The 23,760-nt window shown below is 29.6% G+C and overlaps 2 protein-coding genes across 2 annotated transcripts in view; one reads left to right on the top strand and one right to left on the bottom strand.

The window, feature by feature from the left end:
* Window positions 1-23,760, bottom strand: part of LOC123305441 (tyrosine-protein phosphatase non-receptor type 13-like) — a 230,337-nt gene that overhangs the window by 192,708 nt on the left and 13,869 nt on the right. Inside the window, exon 2 of the mRNA XM_044887158.1 lies at window positions 2,516-2,565. The gene's annotated coding sequence lies outside the window, so the exon portion shown is untranslated. The remainder of the gene's footprint in view (window positions 1-2,515; window positions 2,566-23,760) is intronic.
* Window positions 18,771-20,556, top strand: LOC123302444. The gene is made up of 3 exons (XM_044885353.1): window positions 18,771-18,953; window positions 20,186-20,258; window positions 20,337-20,556. The coding sequence occupies exons 1-3, from the start codon at window positions 18,813-18,815 to the stop codon at window positions 20,471-20,473; spliced, it is 351 nt and encodes a 116-aa protein (XP_044741288.1). The 5' UTR covers window positions 18,771-18,812; the 3' UTR covers window positions 20,474-20,556.

The raw sequence follows: 23,760 nt of genomic DNA, 5'->3' as shown, positions 1-23,760 counted from the left end.
GTCATGCAATGTATATGTACGGCGCAAAGACCTAGGATGCGTACTAAGCTCACAATGCGTTGTGGTTTCTTTATAACATTCACATGGGAAAATCATATTATCGTACTTTTTAAAACGACAATGATGCATTGTGGTAGTAGGAGCAAAATAAGTTTTGGTCTTGCAATCTTTTACCAAAGACTATAGGATAGACAAGAAGCAGAAGTATAATTATAAGTGACATCTGGAGTCTGAGGCGATCAACTATTAAGTTTGTAGGCCTTTGCGGGTATGGCTATTAAGTTTAACTACTTTGCGGGGGTGACTATTAACTATTAAGTTTGAAAGCCTGACTCGGTAGAGGCGCTGAAACTCGTATACTACGATTTTACATTAGCTCATATGGGCTGCTTCTCCTCTATCCTATGCTCTTTGTCTTTAACTTGGTCTCGCAAGCAGTAGTCTTCCTTGATCGGCAAAACCAACAACAAGACCACTTTTTTGGTAGCAAAACCAAGATTAAGACCAATTTCAAGATAAAAACTTGCAAAAGTCTTGCGAGATTTGCTAATTTTATTTCCCAAATTTCATTATTAAATATGAAATATTGTGAAAATGGTCAGAGCCGAATAAAATCTCAAAATAATGCACAAAATAACTTCTTTATTTGAATTTACTCAAAATCAATAAAAAAATTATTAGTTAAAAATTTGCAAAAATGATAATATATAAAGTCCTACTGAGAGTACACAGATAATCAAAATATCCACTAATAGTTTAAGGTATTTCTTAAAGTAGTTTAGTACGAAGTTGTGCAAAGAGGTAATTTTTAACCACATAAATTTGTAAAAATCCACAAAGCTCGTAGGGGAATTTCTGTATATATTGTAGCTCTTTATCAAGAAAAATTAACAAGCTTTTGAGTGGTCTTAACAAATTTGTTAAACAATAATTTTTAAAATTTTGATGAGCTTCTAAATTTCATACTACATTTAGAGATAATATTTCTCAGCCTTTCATACCTCCGTACAAAGGGCAAAGGGTGATACAAACTTTTGATCAATTGATTCCAAAACTAGGCGGTACAAGTTTTCCAATAAGCATGATAAGATTTTAGATAACACCTTTTTTTATAAAATAAAGTTCAAGTGAAAAAACGCCTAAAATATGGAAAAAATCTGTTTTTGGCATGTTTTAAAAACGAAAATTGGGAGAATGGAAATTGATGATAAATGATTTTAAATCCAGAAGTGTCGATTTTGCTTGGAAAGCAAATATCTTGATCCAGCTCGTATGGAAAATTTTTTAGTTCATTTTCAAGAAAAATAAACAAGCTTTCGAGTGGTTTTAAAAAAATTGTTGTAAAATAATTTTTAAAATTTTAGTACTCTTCTAAACTTTATGTAACATTGAGGGAGATGGTTTTTCAATCAGTGAACGTTTTCGGTCTTTGAGCCTTACAAATATATAGATTTCAATGTAATCATCAATTTGAAAATAGGTACACCAATCATGTTAAAAATTAAATAGTTACGTACTACAATAGAGTATTACCTTTATACATACCCATTGACAATAATAATGTAAATTGTGTATTGATTATATGTTGTGGTACTATTCACCTGTAAGCTACAACAGTTATTTTACAAAGTGTTTATAATCAATTTACCAAGTCAATAGAAATCCTTATGTAAATTAACTCCACATTGTTGTTATTGTAAGATGTTTCATAGTAAATGGTATTCATATAAGGGAGTTTGGATTCAGTTCCTTTGAGCATTCAAATCAGCAGTTAATTAAAGCTTTATCAAATAAACATTTTTATAATATTTATTGATTAAATAAGTGTTACAAATCTTATTACAATATAATTTTTTTTATTATCTTCTATAAGCAGCAGTGGCGTGCACGGAGTTTTTAGACAGGGTAGACAGAAATTTTTAAAACCTACTATATACTCAAAAATACGGCATGTTAGTTTTGGTTCATCGTCATGGTGAGTAAATAATGATGTATATGTTTGTAACCACAAATATCCATAGATTGGCTGATCTTTAAAGATTAGAATTAAATAATAGCAGTTATAAGATGGTGGTGTAATTATACGGATTTTTTCAAGGGAAGTGTTTTTTTTGCGGTCGTAAAAAAATTATGAACATTGTTGTAACCGGTATCGTTCCAGATAGTTATTGGCAGCAAATAGCAGACACAAGAAACAAAAAACCGATTGCTGTGTTTGCAACCTGTCAGCCAATTATATGAATCAGATCGTTTTGTGTTGAATTTACGATTGACTTTATATCTAGTTTGTATTGCAAATCCGGTCGAATTATAATGGAAGATTGATTATTTTTGGCTAATTCAGTACATACATTTATCACGATTGAATCAAACTTGTGTTTCTTATAATTATGTAACCGCAGTCAATTCAGCTTCAATTGCAGAGGTAATATTTGAATATTCTTCTTAACTCAATTTTTACATTCACGTTGAATCATTTTTACTAATTTAAAAATCATCTAACGTTTAAACTTACTCTTCCGTAATGCCCTTGATTGTCCTTTCAGGATTTCAAAACCACGCCACCTACAAATAAAAAAATCGTTAGAAACTATAAAAAAAAAACCTTTAAGAGAATTAGGCAAATATTTTCTTTATTTTACTTTTTTTTTGAGAAAAGGGAGGCTAATTTCAAAAACTACACCTGCTATTAGATAAAAAGATAAAATCAGAATCTCGAATACACATTCAATTTGTGAAAATGTGCATTCATAAATGAATGATTCAAATAAGGTTTTTTTTATATGTTGATTGCAATGTAGAGGCATTAAATCCAAGTTTTCGGCCTCGAAAGACGACCGTATCATGCCGTAAAATACAAAAACCTCAAAAATTTTGACGTTACTTCAGTTTTAACGATTTTGAACCGGAAAGACAGGCTTTTCCTCAAAAATTGTAGTTATTATTTTTAAAGAAGGTTAAATTTCCAACAATTTGAGTTAAAAGCGGTTTTTATAGGACCAACAGTTTCGGAGATACAACTTTTCAAAGTATTTTCAAGTCACACTATTTTACGCAAAATTTATCAAGTATAAATGAAAAAAATGTTTATTATAAAAAAATAAAAAATCTTATTTGGGAACATTTTTTCGTGAACATGATTTCGATATAAGTATTTTCTACAATTTTTTCTCGTTTTTTTTCTTTTCTACAATTTCTTCTCTTCAGAATGTTTCACAAGACCACTAATTGAAGTTATCTGCAAACTTCCTATCTTTTATAGTTTTGTAGAACATACACACCAAAATTTTGTTCTAATTTGCGACTTAACGGGTAAACAAACGTTCCTTATAGAAAAATATGAGGAACATTTTTTAATTTAAACTTTTGTTTATCTCTAACGGTTTACAAGATAAAATTTTGCGAAAAACCGTATGACTTTGCAAAAATAAACAAACACACTTTGAAAAGTTCTATCTCCGAAATTATCGGTCCTATAAAAACCGGTTTGATCTCAAATTGTTGTTAGTTTAACCTTCTTTAATAATAAACAGTTTTTAGAATCAACAGACTTAATCATATGCCATATAAATATAGCCCATGAAACACATCGAACGGCTAAGCGTTTATTGTACACACTCCACACCCACATATTTAGTTCCAGGTTAGTTCCAGATACATAGTTTGAAAAAAATTACTTGGCTTAAAGGTGAACTTCTTAGTTTCCTATCTTACCTTTTGAAAACTATTTTATAATAGGTAACAAAATAACTTTCAAACGATTTTCTTAATATCACGTTAAAATATTATTGTAAAATACTCTCTGTGACTACTATCCACGAATTCCTAATAAAATAGCGCCCTTCCCTTTCTAAGATGTATGCCCTAAACCATCAAATAGAAACTACGAATTCCTTATGAAATTCTAAGACGAAAAGTCATTTGGCGGTTTTCAATATGACGCATCGTTAACGAAATTCAGCCACGGCTTCTTGGATTATCGTTCTTAATTATAATAATTACAATATTAAAGGAAAACTTAAGTTTTTATAATAAGCAAAGTTGTAGGAAATACAAATGATAAATTTATCAATATATTTTCCGGTAAATTTAATATTTACAGAGAAATTTACTATTTTAATTTATTTTATAATTTTTTCAAAGTTAAACTGAGCGAAATTATGATTAGGTACTAAATAACAATTAACTTTATTTCTTACAGCTTTGCTTATTATAAAAATTTAACTTTTCCTAATATTAGTTGAAAATTTATCTATTGATAAGTGTAGAAACATTAAAAAAGGTGCTTAACGAACCCTCTGTAGTCAACGGTATGTCAGTTCGAAAAATGGCAAAGGTATTCTGGTTTAAAAATTTCGTAAAGTATTAATAGTTTCTGTTTGCTCCGCTAAAAATTTTTCTTTCGGCAGTACTTTTTCATTTCTGAGATGTTGAATTCGGAACTTCAGACATATACAGAGAGTATAAATGATTTTACACGCCAAAAAGAATAAACATCAAGTGGATACTCAACGTGGGTTTTTGGCATAAAAAATATAGCCTCTATATCGTCTACGAAGCTACAGTTTGTACGTAATGTGTTGAGGTAATGATATAAAATATTCTTTGCAATAAATTAATAAACTTTAAAAAAGAGGAAATTAAACTGTAAATGTTCCGACATATAAGCTTCATTTCCAGTAAGCATTCAATATACAATTTATTTGTATACGAGATATTTAACACATACATGGAACGAACGTTTAAACAAAAACAAAATCGATTGTAACAAAGTGTGAAAATTATCCACTTTATCATAGGTTCCATATTTGTTTCAAAATGGTAAAATATGATAATATATATTTTGAATATTTTATTATCAACTTTTAAAACAAATAACTAATTTTAATATCAAATAATTTTGTTTTACATCTAAGATAAATATAAAGGCTTTTCTGTAAAGAATTTTCGAACTTTAAACTTAAGTAAAACAATTTGTGAGCGTGGTATAATAAAAAAATTTATTTTTGAAATAATATTTATTTCATGGCAATAGACCTTTTTCAGATTTTTTTTAAATGAAAGTAAATGCCTCGATAAAAGGGCTCATTTCTTCCCCGATTTGTTTTGAGCCATATGATCGAGATAAAAATAATAAAAATTATTAAAATTCAAATTGGCGCAAACGATCGGTAAGTAAGTATTACAGTTTTTCAAGCACTATTTCGACATAGTTTGCATTTTTGTTTACTGAAAAACTTTATACGAAAAATGCTTATTACCAAAGTTATTTCAAATTAAATTTCCTAAAATTTTGGTGCTTATCGAATATTTCGATTTAGACCCGAAAAAAGGTGGTCTTGAATTTTTGTACGTTGCATAAGTTTAGTTTTAATTTTACACGAAAAATTCTTATTACCAAAGCTATTAAAAATTAAATTTCCTATAATTTTGGCTCTTATAAATTTTTTTCTAGGATCGATAGTTTTGGATTTAGACTCGAAAGAAGATGGTCGAGAAGATTTATTTGTTGCATAGCTTGCGAAAAATAGTTATTACCAAAGTTATTAGGAAGTAAATTTCCTACAATATTGATTCTCATCAATTCCTAGGATCGATATTTCTCGATTTATATCCGAAAAGAAGCGGATTGAGTTTTTGTTTATTGAAGAACTCGTTTATTTTTAATTTTACACGAAAAATGGTAATTACCGAAGTTGTTTGGAATTACATTTCTTACAATTTTTGCCTAGGATCGATAATTCTGTTATATTTTTTATTATTGTTTTTTTCGTATAAACGATGATAAACTAATCTTTTGACCAAAAAGTCAGAAACACCTCTTTTCATTGCAAGTATCGTGATTTTTTAACAATTTTTCCATAGAGTTTTTGTTAATGTTAAAAATGCGTAATTTCCGAGTTATAGGATCTACTCGATCTATATTTTTATAAAAAATTAACAAAAAGCATTTCATGAAAAAGGTCTAGTGTGTTCTACGATACCCACAAATGACAATTACAGCTTGGCTCAGCATCGCAATATAGTAATTATTGACAAAAAACGTATGCACATTATTAAATTTTTTTTTTTAAATAATCGTTCTGTTCGTGTTACATGTTCGTTGAAACGTAAGGTTTGATCGAATGCCCTTCAAAGTAAGCCAAACAGTGCCATCGAAGATATCGATGCGAATATGTGCAGTCAAGTAATCGAAAATTTGTATTTTCTAACACGTTCTTTTCCGTGATGCTGCGGGTCACATAAAATCCTTGCACAACTCGAACACAATTTTTTGAAGGTAAGAATAAAGGTCGATCATAATTTGTGGTCAATTTGCTATACATATAAAATGCATTGTCCTGAATGACGTAGGCATCCGATAAAAAAGAATCTTCCAAAATTCTACTCCTAAAGAGATGAAAAAGGGGTGTGAATTTTGTATATGAAAACCCATGTAAATAATTTTATAAACAAATATAGATCAACGGTTGCATGTTTTTCATGTTACTATAGTTAATTTTTTAATTCATGTGGTTTATAATATTTACAGAGAATTTTAATTATTGTTCTCACAAGCGGTATGTAAGGAATGCTTATTTATAAATTGAAAGTCTGAAACTATATTTAATCGTTGTACGAAATATTCGAAACAATGATTTTACAGCTGTATATTTAAAGTTCTGACCGACGTTTCTATAAAATATTTACTAAATTTTTTCTTTCTTCTCATGAACTTCTTCGATTTGAAAGGCACAAATATTATTAAAACCACTATTTAAATTATTCTTCAAATTTTTATCTGCTACTTTCGAACAAGCCATCGAAAATGTATTCAAAGTACCAACCATATGACAGTCAGTCTTTGTACACAAAAGTGCATTCAGTCAACTGCTTAACTAAATTCATATATAAAAGTCCCAAGCGAGAGTCATTAAAAAAAGCTCTTAATAAAAATTAAGGGCGCATATAATGAAATATGAAGGTATATATAATAAAGATATAATATGTAATAAAAGTGATACAAGCTTCTGGTTTTGGTAACAGTAAATATGCCTATCTATCTATCATTCAATATATCTATCTATAAAGGTTTCAATTCATTTCAATGCTCTATATAAATAATATATTTGTCGTTTTTTAAAGTAAATGATTTCATATAGAATCACAGTATACAGGCTGGTAAAGCAGATACAAATAACGTACCTACAATAACGCCAAATCGGTTCTGCTTACAAAAATATATTATTATGTTACACTTAATACTCAAAGTTGTTATGTTAAAAAAATTGCTAACTAAGTTTTGCAATTTTTTTTAATATAACAACTAATTTATTTGTTTATGAATTGAATATTAAATAATCGTTAAGATCTCATTGCCTATTGATAACTGGGAGTTCCTAATCGCCAACTGGCGATAAAAAATCGTACTAATTAAAAACAGAAGTAGATCCCAATTCAGTAGTTACAATTTCGACTACCAGATGGCAATACTTGTACCAGAACCGCTTTTTCAGTAGTTTCAATTTAGACCACCTGATTACTTACCATTTATCAATAGTAAATTTACATCACTTGCGTAACAACAATCGGGGTTTGATACCAACTACAATAAGAGTAGGTACGGTTACTAGATAGTCAATGACACAGTTAACTTTTCAACAACAATATAAATCAACAACGTATACAACTGTTACTTCGTTACTTACATTCAAGGCCACTACCATTAAAAATGGCGCTGTAGTCACTCTATATGCAGGTTATCTTTATTGGGAAAATCACCAATGCCGTGGAATGGGATTGTTACATAAAAATATAATGGATAAAAATCTGACTGTTTAATCAAACTTCTTTACTGGAATCAAATATCAATGGATCAAAATAAAACTGGGTGAAGGCAAGAATGTGTATTGTCACCACTATTCTATAACCTATATGCGGAAAAGATCATTGAAGAATTAGATGATATAAACGAATGCATTAAAGTTAACGAACACATTCATAATATCAGGTACGCTAATATATCGGCTTGAAAGCAAATACTGAAGAAGGTCTGCAGGTTTTGGTATATAAAGTTTCTAAGGCAAGTGTGAACGCAGGTTTGAAGTTAAACGTTAAAAAAATTTTTTGTATTGTGTTAATCAATAAAGGAAAAAATAATGACATAAGTAAATTTAAAGTGTGAAAATAAAAATATTCAACAAGTTGATATGGAATGTGCAGTGGATATTAAGCAAAGAATAGAACAAACTAAATCCATATTTAAAAAATAAGGACTCTACTTACTTCTAGTCGTAACACATTTGCGGAATATATTTGTATATATAAATACATGTATGTTTTACGATAATATCTCCGTTTTCTGTAATAGTGTCCCATTGTTCAACGCATGGGCTAAAAACTTCATAACCCAACCAACTCCTCTATAGTCGATAAACTCAACTTAACAAACTTGTAATTAAAACAAGTGAAAACAAACAATTGACTGAGTTAATTGTTGAAATACCATGCATGATGTGATTTCTTTATCACATAACACGTACAAACATGTGACACATACATAACTGATAATCAAGTATGGTACATACTATAAAATTTCCGCCTAATTGGCGCCCTCACGGGAAAACAGTGATGTTAACGAAAAAATGTTTCAATCAAAAGTTGTTTAATTTTTGATAAGGAACATTTTTTACATTTAAACTTTTGTTCTATCTCTAACGGTTTACAAGATGGGTCCTACGGGCCCAAGACCCAATTGACCTATGATGCTCATTTACGAACTTGACCTCACTTTTTACGTCCTGAGTACGATGTAAAAATTTCAGCTCGATATCTTTTTTCGTTTTTGAGTTATCGAGTCCACAGACGGACGGACGGACGGACAACCGGAAATGGACTAATTTGGTGATTTTATGAACACCTATGACAAAACTTTTTTCCTAGCATCATTATTTTTAAGCGTTACAAACTTGGGACTAAACTTAATATACTATGTATATTTCATATATCATGGTATAACAATACAGAGTTTTAAAAAAATAAAATAAGAAACGTTATAAAAATAAAATCGATAACAACAAATAGATAGAAATTTATTTTTAATTTTTGTCTGTTGCTGGATTCGAACTAAGTAATCACTAAAATAAAAAATAAGTAGCCGTACTTAAATGCTCTCAACTATCTAATTTTCACAGAAATGACCATAATATAACATATAAAACAAATGTTGTGTGAGCGATGCGCGCGCATGTATTCCGAAGTTGTACTACGACTAGAAATAAGTGATTCTGCGGGAAAAATAAATTAAACAAGTGTTTAAGAATCCAAATATTAAAATGCTATGTGTGGTTGTGCTTTTATATTGCTGTAAAACTTGGGTACTCAAAATCAACACAATAAGAAAATTAAATGCTTTTGAAATGTGATGTTACCGTCAAATTCTGAAAGTGAAATGACTGACAAAGTAAAAATGAACGGTTGCGTTAACGAACGCGCTATAAGATGCACGCAATTAAAGGGACCCAATTATTGTCTGGCAAATTATAATTGCTTTCTTAAGTTATAAAACTAATTTATATTAAAATTAAAGATTTTAAAAATTTTTTTAAATTATTATAATAATATCTGGCGCAGTGTTAGAAACGGTAAAACAGACTGCCAATTATAATTTATTTTACTAATACTACAGTAAAATATTAAAAACAGTAAAAAAAAAAACAACTACATTTACATTTGATTTTTTGGCATGTTATTTGAACATCTTAGGAGAGTTCAAAAGGAAACTACGTTTTGCAAGAATAAAAAAGTTGTACTAACTGCGTAACAGGTAAAAAACTGAAAAAAGTCCGAAAATTTGGAGCACAATTTTTGTTTCTTGCAAAACGTATTTTCACACTCCCCTAAGGAATTTAAATAACATACTAAAAAAGAAGCTTTACATCACGTTTTGCGATTTTAATTGCGGGAAATAAAAATAATTTTTTTTAATTGTCATTTTTTTCACAGTAAATTCAATCGGTTTCAGGTACCAGATGAACTTCATCCGTATAAAACTAATCTCTATAAAAAAAGAAATACCAAAAATACAGCCGTCTTGAAACTTAAAGAAAAGGCTCGTATACAAGTACTGATTTAAAAACATAAATTTTTGTGGATAGGTTCATTATACAATACTAGTTAGAAATAGGGACGATAATGTACATTCTGTATTTCAAACTTACCATATGTGTACCTACAATAGTATACAATTCAATGTAAATATAGATGGATCGACATTTGATTACCCTTTGGGTATAATACAAATCGGACAATAATATAAAAGTTTGTGTGGTGTCATTTACTTTACATCACATTCACATCAAATATAAGTATAGTAAAACGTCTTTACAATTGATTGATGGCTGCAAATAATTATTTTTATTCATTCTCTTTCTATGCCACCATAGATAATCAATTATTGATTAACATAAAGGTACTGTATTTATGACCTCTGTGATATCATTTTTACATCAGCACGTACATAATTTAATCTATATAAACGTATAGGAAAAAATTTTTTTGCAAAAAATGAAACCGAGATAATGCCTAAAAAAGTGTAATTTACAAAATAACAAAAACCCCGATAAATTTTTTGGGTACGGAACCCTAAACTCGCACTTGAAATGTATCTAAGAACACTCTCTATAAATTACCTTTTTCTTTAGAGTCTTCTCCAAACTGAACCGATTTTGAGGATCATTGCCTATTTTTTAGTTGTTCCGAGTAGGGAACCCTAAACTCGCACTTCAAACATAGCTAAGAACACTTCCCATTAAATTATCTTTCCAACGAAACAAAAAAAATCCTACTCTGTTCATCCGTTTAGGCGCTACGATTCCACAAAAATACATACAGAGAGACAGACACACATACCGGTCAAACTTCGACCACTTTTTTTGGTTCGGGGGTTAAAAAGTAAAAAAAATTACCTACCGAAGTACCTACCGAATTCTACTTCATAATTTTTTTGTGAGCAATTACGCTTTGAAGTCGGCGCCAATCAATCTATTTTTTTTACTACGAAAATGGTTAGAGTCGACCTCAAAGCGTAATTGCTCACAAGGAAATTATTGTTTTGTATCGGTAAATTATTTTGTACTTTTTGTACATTTTTCTCTAGTCGGTTCTATTTTTTGCAAAAAATTTTTATATTGCGTTTTTAAGTGTCTTTAGGAGTACCTTTCGTACGAAATAAAGTTGCTTACAGGTCCATATATCAAGAACTGAACCCATTTTAATGAAACAATTATGGGATCACCTCGAGAGTATACTCTTGCAAGCAAAAAATCGGTTCACAATTAGCCGAGAAATGAAAATAAAAAATAAAAAACAAAAATACAGCCTGATTGAGAACCACCCTTCTTTTTGAAGTCGGTTAAAAATAAACTAACGAAATACGACCAACACGTCTACACAAATAATTTTGGGGGTGTTTTTATGATTTTTCGGAAAGTTCAAATGAAAACGTTGAAGTTTTCCAATTTTCCAAGTCCCTTAGAATGTGAAATTTAAAAGTCAGTGAGTGAATAAGTCAGTTACAGTTGTGGCTTTATAATGTTTTAGATTGTAGATATTGATTTTTAACCACCGACCCAAAAAAAGGGGTGGTATAAGTTTGACCGCTATGTGTGTGTCCGCCTGTCTGCCTGTTTCATCGTAGCGCCTAAACAGATGAACCAATTTGTATTTTTTTTTTCGTTTTGTTTGAAAGGTAATGTAATATAGATTGTTCTTAGCTATGTTTCGGGTTCCGTACTCGGAACAACTAAAGAATAGGCGATGATCCTCAAAATCGGTTCAGTTTGGAGAAGGCTCTAAGGGAAAAGGTAATTTAATGTAGAGTGTTCTTAGATATGTTTCAGATGCGACTTTATTGTTTCCGCACGCGAAAAATTTTCGGGGGTTTTATCAAATTTTAAAATTAAGCAATTTCACAATAAAATTCAGTTTAGCAGAATAGAACTACAAAATTTAATCATGCTTTAATCGCAAAATAAATAGAAGGGTTTAGATTTATTGACAGTGGATTCATGTATGTGGTTCTATGAAAATCAGCCGCAAAGAAACGTTGGTGAGATTTGTACTCATTAGCCGTATTTGGATTGATCGATTATCAAAAGTAAGTATAGTAGGCAGACGTCAGAAGGCAAACCATGGATATAGAAATATTTTAAAAGGGCAAACAGACTTTTACACTAACAATACCAACATTAATGTAACTCCAGCTCGTCTTCTTTCAACTTCCAACATGTCGATTTTGTGCTTAGCTCACTAATTTATTTCAATGGTCTTTATTTTACAAAAGAATATTTTATATTTTTTCACAAGTTTAATTGTATGAAATGTATTATTCTTTATTGAAGTTGTTTAAGCTGCTACTGTTTAAACAAGAATGATTTATGACATATTTTTATAATATAACCCCTCAATTCATCATAATATATTTTCTAATACCCAAGGAAATCTAGACAATTGCTATCTAGTTTTCATGAAATTGTACTATTCGTTATTTTGCACTAAATTTGATAGTATTTGTACAAGAAACCATATTGCAGAAATGTTTACCTTTCTATAAGTTTTCAGAAATAAAGTAAATCTTTCTTACTGATTTTGAAGTGTATTGTTTTTTTGAAACCAGGTTTAAACCGAGGTGGGTTTCAATGACATTGAGATTTCAAAATAAAATAGTAATATACCTTCTTGCAAAAATTTTTGAGACCACCAAAACACGTATTCGATTCTGTGTATTCTGTGAATACACAGAATTTGTCTGTGAATACACAGGCTGTGATTCTCAGTAATAATGTCGGGAGAACATACATTCATTATGGTAATAATGTCGGGGGAATAAATTGTAATACTATGTCTCCAAATCAAACTTGAATCATTTTCTCTACAATAGAGAAGGCCACAAATAGTAGTTATGTTTACTTCGAAGTACCTAAATTAAAGGAGTAAAAAGTTGCAAAGAAAAGAATTGTTTCGAAAAATTTGGAAGAGATTTTTTTTTCTTTAATTAGAAAAGGTATCAAAAAATTAAATAAAAATACTTTTTTTAGGGTTAAGCTTTTATTGTACTTAAAAATAGAAAATAATTCTTATGAGATCCTCATACAAGACTATTTGTAAAATCTGGACGCGCTCCATTTAAAACATTAAGGATGATTCGAAACGCCACAAGCTTTTACTATTAGTTATGCACAATAAAAATTATTTTCTATGTTTTGATACAATAAAAGCTTGCACCTAAAAAGCATTTTTATACCATGCATTTGTAAAAATATATCAAGGCATACTAAGTTCAGTCCCAAGTCTATAACGCGTAAAACTATTGATGCTAAGAATAAAATTTTGGTAAACGTGTTCATAAAATCAATTCATTAGTCCATGTCCCTTTGTCTATCTGTCTATGAACACGATAACTACAAAACGAAAAGAGATATCGAGGTGAACTTTATAGAGTACTCAAAACGTAAAAAGTGATATTAAGTTCGTAAATGAACAACATAGATCAATTGAGTCCGTAGGACCCATCTTGTAAACCGTTAGAGATAGAACAAAATTTTAATGGTAAAAAATGTTCCTTATAAAAAAATAAATAATTGTATTAGAAACATTTTTTCGTAAACATCACTGTTAGCCCATGAGGGCGCAAATTAGGTGAGAACAAATATAGTATGTATACATGTATTGTATTTAAAGAATACATGTTTTGTATATATGTATATGTTTGTTTATTACGGTATACACTGAGGAAGTGAGAAGAAAGATACTCTTATTACTTTGTGTGTAAGAGTGACTATCTTTCTTTAATTAGGTACATGACATAAAAAAACAAACGATTGCGTAATTAACACTGTCTACGCATGGTATATTAATTATTAATTCAATTTATTTATGGTTTTCACTTGTTGTTTAAATTTTTAATTTAAAACAAAAAAGTGTACAAATAACAAATATGGTGGACGTGATCGGAAAATCAGATCAATACTTACCATAATAATGCATTGTCATCCGATTTATATACGCATGCAAAATTTCACCTCAATCAAATTATACATCCAAGATTTGATTACAAACAACGAAAAGGTGAAAATAAAAGCTTGTAAAAATTATGCCAATTTTTTTATATATCATTGCATGTCGAAAGCATGTATCAATATCACCAAATATGACAAGCCATCCAAAATTTAACGTTTGGTCTAAAAGTATATTTGTATAACTTGTAAATAGAGCCATATAAACAAAAAATAGCCATATAAACAAAATTTTGTATTATTTCGACATTATAATCAGGTTTTATTTAAAGTTTTGAACAAATTTGTAAATGATAGTATTTCTCTTTCCGATAGTTTTCTTTATTGATACATGTTCCCGATTTGGGATGATAAAATAAAATATTTTTAACTTTTCAAAAATAAAAATCTTCTTCCATTTTTCCTAGAAAATTTTTTGTGTTTACAAGTTTTGACTACATTAAAATGAGTGAAGACAATTTTAGTTTGTTATACTTTTAACGATACACACCACAAGCTAAATTGTGAGATAATATTTTCTCTAAGAAAAACGCATTTTATAAAATTTAATAAAAACAAAAACTGTAGTATCTCAGCATAAACAAAAGCGATCATATTGTTTCTTTGCTAATTATACGGTTTTTATTTTTTATTTTAAACAAGAAACACTGTGAGAATTTTGTGAGAAGCAGAAATACTATAAACATTATTTCATTTTGTTCAAGTGTAATAATATGTACTCGTACTACTGCAAGCATGAAAATCTTTTCATGATGATAAACATGTTAAGTCGACAATTCCAAGTTATCACATTTTTATTGAAATTAAGGTATGTAAAAGGTTTTCTTACTTTTTCAAAACTGTTTCAAATGAAAGCATTTGAAGTTTCTTACTACACGTATGGCGGAATTTGAAAAATCCGGCACCGTCGGCTATTTTTTTGTTTGTTTATTGTCTTGAAATATTAATAGTATTCTTAACGAGGGAATGGTCTTGTAGTAAAGTGCTCTTTCCTGATACAGAAGGTCGTAAGGTTAAAACTCATCCAAGACAATCGATTTTTTAAATGATTAATTTTGGAAAATAAGAAAAAAAATTTAATTAATAATTTATAATTTGGACACATAGTTCACAGGGTGTTCCACGACACCTGCAATAGCAACGTTTATTTTATAATTCAAATGGAACTTCAAATTGGTAAACCCAATAATCGTGTGTTGTGTAGTCATAAACAATCACTTCGAAGTTTGACGATAAAAAATTCTGAGTAAAGCTATATTCTTTCTGCATCGTTGAATTGACGATTTCGTCCACTTATCCATCAGAGTTTGCGATGTAGGTTAAACTCAATGATGCAATTAATCAAATATGAAGCTTTTCATGTCTTTGAAAATAGTTGTCGGAGGCGAACTGTGGCCAGCTAAGAGTGTACTGAAAGGTATTTGATTATAAATAACTAAGGTCTTTTGCATAGTATATCGTAGTCGGGTAAAAATAACAATATCAATTACACTCCATCACATCCTAAATATTTTTATAAAATAAGCTATCATGAACATAATATCTACACATTGTGAATGGTTTTTAGAGATAGAATATTAAAATCGCAGCTATTTCTACAAATATAATTTTTATAATTATATTTACATAAAAAATTAGTAGGTAATAAATTGTAACAAAAAAGGAAAAATGGAATAATTAAATCAACACTTATAATAAAAGAAAGTGAGGTTTGCAGGCTCATGAGAGATCTGTAGTATGGTAGCCTTTTTTCCTTCATCCATGAATGAAAATTTCCCTAACGAAAAATTTTCCCCAATTAAAAAACGTTAAAGCAGCAGTGTTCGAGAATGCTCTGGAATTTCTGAATGTTATAGAATTATCTTAAAGGGATGAGAACGTTCCCGAATGTCATAAAATTTTTGAAGGTTCCATAGTATTCTAAAATATACAAGAATATTACAAAATCCTCTTGAAGATTGTAGAATATAGAAAACGACTTCTGGAAATGTTTCGAATATTATTTATTGTACATATGCAATGTTCGTTATGTACCATAACGATGGCCGGAGATATTTCGGTAAAACTAAATTTTCTTACAATATCGTAGATATTAAACCATTATAAATATATACACTATATTCAAGGCCGAAGAATGTCTTATCGTCCTAGGGTTCGAATTCAAGCTGATGTTAAGGGGACAGGCTAAGCAGAGGCAGATGGGTTGAAGGATAACATGTGGTGGAATTGTTTTATAAGTTAGTATTGTGAAATAATTAAATATTTTCACTTTTTACATCTCTGGTCATACTTAAAAACACAAACACACCATATTTAACTTTAAAATGAGAGATGATTAATAAATTCTCAACATTCAGTATAGTAAACAGAAATTTAATTTGTTTCATGGTAAGTTACACTTTGGACAACGATTAATTTATCAGAAATTTTAATCTAACAGATAAATAAAGAATACTACAACTTTTTTTAAAAGTTTTAATGTAATAGTCGCTGGTCTGTACACGTAAGTGGTAAACGAAATGAAAGTTCAAGAAAGTTGATATTAAGTAGAAAACCTACATTCCTTTATGTCAACCATTTTTTAATTAGTTTTTATTTAAATTTATGTGCAAGAATGTTTTTACAAGTTCTTAGTATTTTCTTTACCGTTATTTCTTTAAGCAGCTCATGTATATTCTCACATGAAACATTTTTTCGTTAGTCATATTTGTCATTGTCTACGAAAGTCTTTTTATTTATTATATACCGGGTGTCATAGCCCACCAGTACATTCCCTCTAAAATCCAAAGTATATCATTGTAAAGTTTTCAACAAGTGAATCGTTTTCCATTTTCGGTACTTTAAATAAAAAATAATTGTTTATGGAACACAAAAGTTTCGACTCTGATTTCATTTTAAGGAAATCTAATATCTTCGACAGAATACTAATAAAATAATAATAATGGGGTTTAACCTCCGTTTCTCTGACATACCTATACGTCTATAACAGAGGTCACCTACACCATTTTTTTAAATCTTTATTTATTAAATAACATTCGCATACAATTCGAATATAAAACAAGTGAAAAAAAAATTTACTGAGTTAATTGTTCAAATACCATGTATAAACAGTGTTGATGACGCAATCGTTAGATTTTTGACGTCACGGAGGTAAGTAAAGAAAGATATTCACTCTTAGATAGCCACACATTCATAACAGATATTCCCATATAATACATACTCTAAACTTTGCACCTTATTTGGCCCCTCGTGAATAAACAATGATATTTACAAAAAAAATGTATCAAACAAAAGTTGTTAATTTTTTTGTAAGGAACATTTTTACTTTTGTTCTATCTCTAACGGTTTACAAGGTGACTCCTACAGACCCAAGGCCTAATTGAAATATGTTGTCCATTAACGAACTCGACCTCACTTTTTACATCCTAAGCACGCTATAAAAATTTCAGTTTGATATCTCTCTTCGTTTTTGAGCTATCGGGATGACAGACGGACAGGCGACAGACAGACAGACAGTCAGACAACCGGAATGGACTATTTAGGTGATTTTATGAACACCTATACCAAAATTTACGAGAACGAATAAGCCTTTCTGGTTGCAAAGTATAAAACTTTTTTATTGAACCACACACATGAAGTAAAACCTACACCCAATAAGGAAAAATTTACGCTTTACACTACAAAAATAAACTTACAAACTACAATAAAAAAAATTTTAATAATTTTTTTAGATTGGATTTAAGAATTTGCATCATTTACCAAACACGTTTTATTATTAGAAATATTAAACGAAATATGTTTGTAGTGTTGCGTAATTGTACTCATTATTTTTTTACTTGCAATTAGTCGTAAATAATTTGAAAAGATATATTTGAAACGATATGAATACTAAGTGAGGTAATAATAATTTGTCTTATCAGTAACAAGGGAATAAAAAAAACGATGACAAGAAATATTGCGTCATGTTTACGCGAAGAAAATGATTGTATCGTTACTCATACAGTAAAAAAAATTGTCACTTCCATATTTCTGAGATAACTTTTAATACAGTAACCTTGTCGTTTGAAAGTACGGGATAGTCTGCATCAAATCCGGTAGTTCCGATTTTTTTGCAGACTTGTTTATGATGTTGGTCTAATGAATAATCCATGTTTGTGACATCGAGCGCAGAACGCAACTTTGCCAAAAATCGAAAAATCCGTGAAAATTTTGAATTTTAACGATTACTACCCTAAAGGCCAATAGAATAAGGGAAAATATATGGCTTACGTGTTGTTGTCGGTTACAGGTCAGAAGTGGTTTTAATCTATGGAGGGGGGTACTAACATTATGGACCTGCCGAGTTCGCTCGCCCGATACCTGGGGACTGGATTTATTCAGCAAATTCGGCTAAAAATTTTTGTTTGCTTTCTTGTAAGCGATGTAGCTCGTAAATGGTGCAAATGATATATATTACAGTGTATAAAAAGTATTATAGACGTGTCACGTTTCAGATTATAAAAAAATCACTTTTTATAAAAAATGTTAAAAGTTTTGATGAGAACAATCTTGGGTTATATTCTAAGTGTTTTCGTAAAGAATTCAGGCTACTGGCCAGTGTTAAATGACGACTACGGGAGTTACGAGAAAGCGGTAAAAATTTTAAGGATACTTTTGTCACGAATATCTGACCTATATAAAGAAATTAACCATTCAAGTTCTGAGTATCGTATCACATATTGACAATATTAGACGCAAACTATATCAAACATATTTAAAATGAAAGTTTTTAATTTTATACTTATATTGGCCAGTTTCATAAGTTTAAGTATGGGAAAACCATGTTTAGATCTTTTTTCGGACATGCTTTCAACAAATCCATTAGAGCATGTATCTGGATTGTCACCACCTTTACAAACAGTGAGTAAAATTTTAAATTATAGCAATAAAAATGGTTTGTTATGGTAATTTCAGATAACCCAAACAATAATAAGCAACCCAAGAAATTTGGTAAGGTGTATAAGCTGAAGAAGATAGATTTGCTGTAATTTATATTTATAATATTAATTTTTTATTCCAGATGCTGAAACCCGAAGAATACTATAAATATGAAGAAACCAAATAATGACAACGAATGCAAAAAGCACAGAGCGTATGGTGGAATGCAGAATTAGGGTACTAAGAAGTTTTAAGGACTCTAAATTCTGTATACCGCTAATTGATTTGTGCTTTTTCAGTTGTTTCAAATCTTTTTTATCAATTTCTTCGGATTTTTACCAATTTCTTATTATGTTATTGTGTATCCTAATCAATTCATTTTTATTTCTGGTATTAAAAACCAAATAAAATGAAAATTTAGAAGTCCAAAAATGGTAACAAAAAAACAACTTTTAACAAAAAGAAAACCGACTTCAAAAGAAATACTTTTCCAAAACAAATTAATATGCACTAAAAAGTAAAAAAATAACGATAATATAATGTAGTTAAAATTATTGTTATTTTTGGAGTCGGTGTCAGTCAAGGAAAGAACTCCGACAGAACAGTTTGCTACATTAGCTTGGCTGACACCGACTCCAAAACTAACAATCATCTGAACTAGATTATATTATCGTTATTTGTTTACTTTTTAGTCCATATTAATTTGTTTTGGAAAAGTTTTCTGTCTTTTGAAGTCGGTTTTCTTTTTGTTTAAAGTTTTTTTTTAATTTTGTGATCTAAGTACACTAACTAATTTGTCACTAAAAAAAGAATCATCGAAATCGGTTGGCGTGATATTGAGTTATTCGTCCTCTTGTCATGCATACTTAATGCAAAAAGGCTTTTATGGTTTTCTCATGGATGTCGTTGTCAGAACTTGACCAAAATGAAATGGAGCACTTGAACTTGAGCAAACAGTCGAATTGAGAACCTCATTTTTTTGTTTGAAATCGGTTAAAAACAGCACAAATCCTAAGGTGGATCTTAGAATTATAATTCTCTACAACACCACATGTATTGTACTTTTTGCATTCGTTGCTATTTTTCAGTTTTAAAAACATATCTACCATCTGGCATAACCTTAAAAAAATTTTTAAATTCAAAATTACGAATCGATCGAAGATTTTTTTATTAAGTTTTTTATATTGTTTAAAATATTTTTGTGTATTTTACAGAATCCATTCTTGAGCATGGCTTCAAAATTACCTTTCTCTTCATCAGCATTAGCACAATCATTTCTACCACCACGTAAGTTCTAAGTCAATTTCATTAATTTCAAAATTTTGTGTTAATTCGTAAATACCATTTCTAGATTTCTATTTCTAGATCACTTGGGTACTCAACCATCATCACTTCTGCCTAATCCAAACAGTTCACTACAAGCTGCTCTTTTATCAAGCCCATATAGTCAACTATTAAGTTCTACGTTACCGAATTCAAGTTCTGCATTAGCACTTAATTGATATATTTTATTTTATTCGCACATATTATTTTTGTTTTCCCTATGAACGAATGATGACCAGTTTCATAGAAGAATAATTTTTACACGATGTTTAGTTATAGAATATTTTATTTGATAAGATGTTATACAATAATCTTTTACTTTTTATCTTTGTATTTTGTATTCAAATTCTGTTTTTATAGATTCAAATAAATGATAATTTTCTTAATCATGAAATTGATTTATTTTTCCACAATCTGATGTCTTTAAAAAAAAATTTTAATATTGAAAGGGTGCTACGCAAGATTTTGGGGAAACATTTTCGTGCGGTTTGGAACAACATGTTTGTGAATCTTTTATTCTTGCAAAAAGGGAATCCTTAAACTTCGGGGAAATTCTATGAGTCAACAATTTTGGAAAAAGCTATAAACTAGCTATACTTCAAATAACAATTAGAAATTATATTTTTCAAGAATAGTATATCGGGTTTTCCAATAAGCATTTTATGTTTTTAAAATATAATTGTAGCCCAAATTTCAAGTAGCATAAATGCCAGTAGACGTTATTTCTTATTAGTACAGTTTAGTTCTTGTTCAAACGTTTTATAAATATAATCGCGCTCTTAGAACGTACCTACAATTACAATACGTCACATTGGTAGTAATAATAATAATATAATAATAATATGGGGTTTAATCTCCGTTTCTCTGACATATAAAAACAGAGGCCACCCACATCATTATTTGTTAATCTTTATTTATTTAACTACATCCGTATATATACAATTACATTTTATGATGTGGGTGGAATCGGCTACTTCTTTCTTATCCAAGCGACGACAGTGTGATCAATTCTACCGCCCCCATTAATTATAATTTGATCCCACTGTCGCTGCCTGTATTTGAACCCGAAACCTCCTAGTCAGTATCCAAACGATCAAAGACTAATTACATAGAACTGTAATGTGCCCATCCAAACGGTTGATCGTTAAAGAGAGAGACCTAAAAAAAGTACAAGTCTTCGTCTGTCTTATATAACCTCTATGAAATACACAGACATGTACGTGCTTATATAATAATTCAAAATACTAATATTCGCGCTTTGTCAGGCTGCGAGACAAAGAGGGGAGACGGTCCCTTTTTCGGTATTTTTTTAGCGGTCAGTGATTCACTTATTGCGTTTCTTATGCATTTAAGCCTGTATGTTATATAACTTGTTTTAACTTGATGAATATAAAAGCGTCTCCGTTCTATAATACTTCCACATACAATCCCAACATTAATGCAAGCTTTGTCGTAGAAAAATTTTCCGGAGGACTTCGTTTGGGTTAGCAATTGAATTTATTCAGCACATAATTGTTGTAAAGTTGTACTGTCAAATATAAAAATTAGTTTTGCGCGTATTTCAAATATTGCTTTTGTTTTTTAACCGACTTCAAACAAAAAAGGAGGAGGTTATCAATCCGACTGTATTTTTTTTTAATGTGTGTTACCTCAAAACTATCGACTTGGTGAACCGATTTGATGATTCTTTATTTATTTGAAAGCTGGTGTGGTCTCATTTCAATTTGGTCTAGTTCTGACAACGGCCTCCATGAGAAAACCATAAAAGTCTTAAATTTGCATTTGCACGACAAGAGGGCGAATAACTCAATATCACGCCAACCAATTTCGATGATTCTTTTTTTAGTGATAAATTAGTAAGTGTACTTCAGATTCACTAAAAATCACTAAGTAAAAACAACTTTTAACAAAAAGAAAACAGACTTCAAAAGAAAAACTTTTTCAAAACAAATTAATATGCACTTACAAGTAAAAATAATATAATTAACTTTATAAAAATATAAAGTTAAAATTTTTTTTTTTTTTTTCAAACTGTTCTGTCAGGGTTGGTTCCTTGGCTGACAATTTGGAGGAACGTTTACTTAAAGAACAAGGCCACATAATTTATCGATTAAGCATCTTACCACTTATACCAACATTTAAATGAGCAAACGTCATTACAAAAAGGTACCATATACAATAGAAAAAGAAAAGCCCAACACATATTTTCATAATGACTCTAAATATATATTTTTAAACTTTCCAAATTTAATATTCAAATACCCTGTTTGAATGTGTGTTTTATTTATATCAATTTGTTTCATGAAACGCTCATAAACTCAACATGAAATCGTGACAAACATATAAATGATATTTTTTAAATTAGAAGGCAAAGTATTCATTCTACAAAAATATAATATAAACATTTTATTATAAGAATTTTATAAATGGTATATGAACAAGTGAAAACAAACAATTGACTGAGTTACTTGTTGAATACCATGTATAGACTCTGTTGATTGCACTGTCACATAACACATACATACATGTCACACACATATAACTAATATACCCATATAATACATACTATACAATTTGCGCCCTCGCGGGTAAACAGTGGTGTTAACGAAAAAATATTTCAAACAAAAGTTGTTTATTTTTTGATAAGGAATATTTTTTACATTTAAACTTTTGTTCTATCTCTAACGGTTTACAAGATGGATCCTACGGATACCAAGACCCAATTGACCTATGTTGCTCATTTACGAACTCGACCTCACTTTTTATGATCTGAGTACGTTATAAAAATTTCATCTTGTTATCTCTTTTCGTTTTTGAGTTATCGTGTTGACAGACAGACGGGCAGACAGAGAGACGAGCAGACGGACAGACAATCGGAAATAGACTAATTGGGTGATTTTATGAACACCTATACCAAAATTTCGTTCGTAGCATCAATATTTTTAAGCGTTACAAACTTGGGACTAAACTTAATATACTATGATATATATTACATATATACATGGTATACGAATTAAGGGTACAATAATACTGACTATTTAATTTAGCAGCCTGATAAAGAAAAGAGCATGCATTACATTATTAAGAACAAAGGAATAAAATTTCGAAAAACATGGACCTTCGATCGGCCTTGATTGAATAAGGATTAGGTTAATGACATAACCAAGCTATAAAATTTATTATTAACACACTTATTTACGCTTTAATAAATCTGTTATTTTTTAATACAATGTTAAATTTAATAAAGGAATAGCTTATATACAGGATGTCCTACTAATATTTCAAAAAAAAAAAATAGTTTTGTGATTTTGTTTATATGAATCAATCAAATGATTTTGTTTATATGACCCAAAGTTTTTATGAATTTCTTTTTTTTTATGTTTATATAATGGAACTCGGCTTAATTTTTTTTTTTTTTTGCAATATTAATGGAACATCTTAAAAATTTTTGCATTTACAATTAATT

The sequence above is a fragment of the Chrysoperla carnea genome, chromosome 1 (assembly GCF_905475395.1).
Source record: "Chrysoperla carnea chromosome 1, inChrCarn1.1, whole genome shotgun sequence".
Classification (NCBI taxonomy): Eukaryota; Metazoa; Arthropoda; class Insecta; order Neuroptera; family Chrysopidae; genus Chrysoperla; species Chrysoperla carnea.
This window is presented reverse-complemented; position numbering and strand designations above follow the sequence as displayed.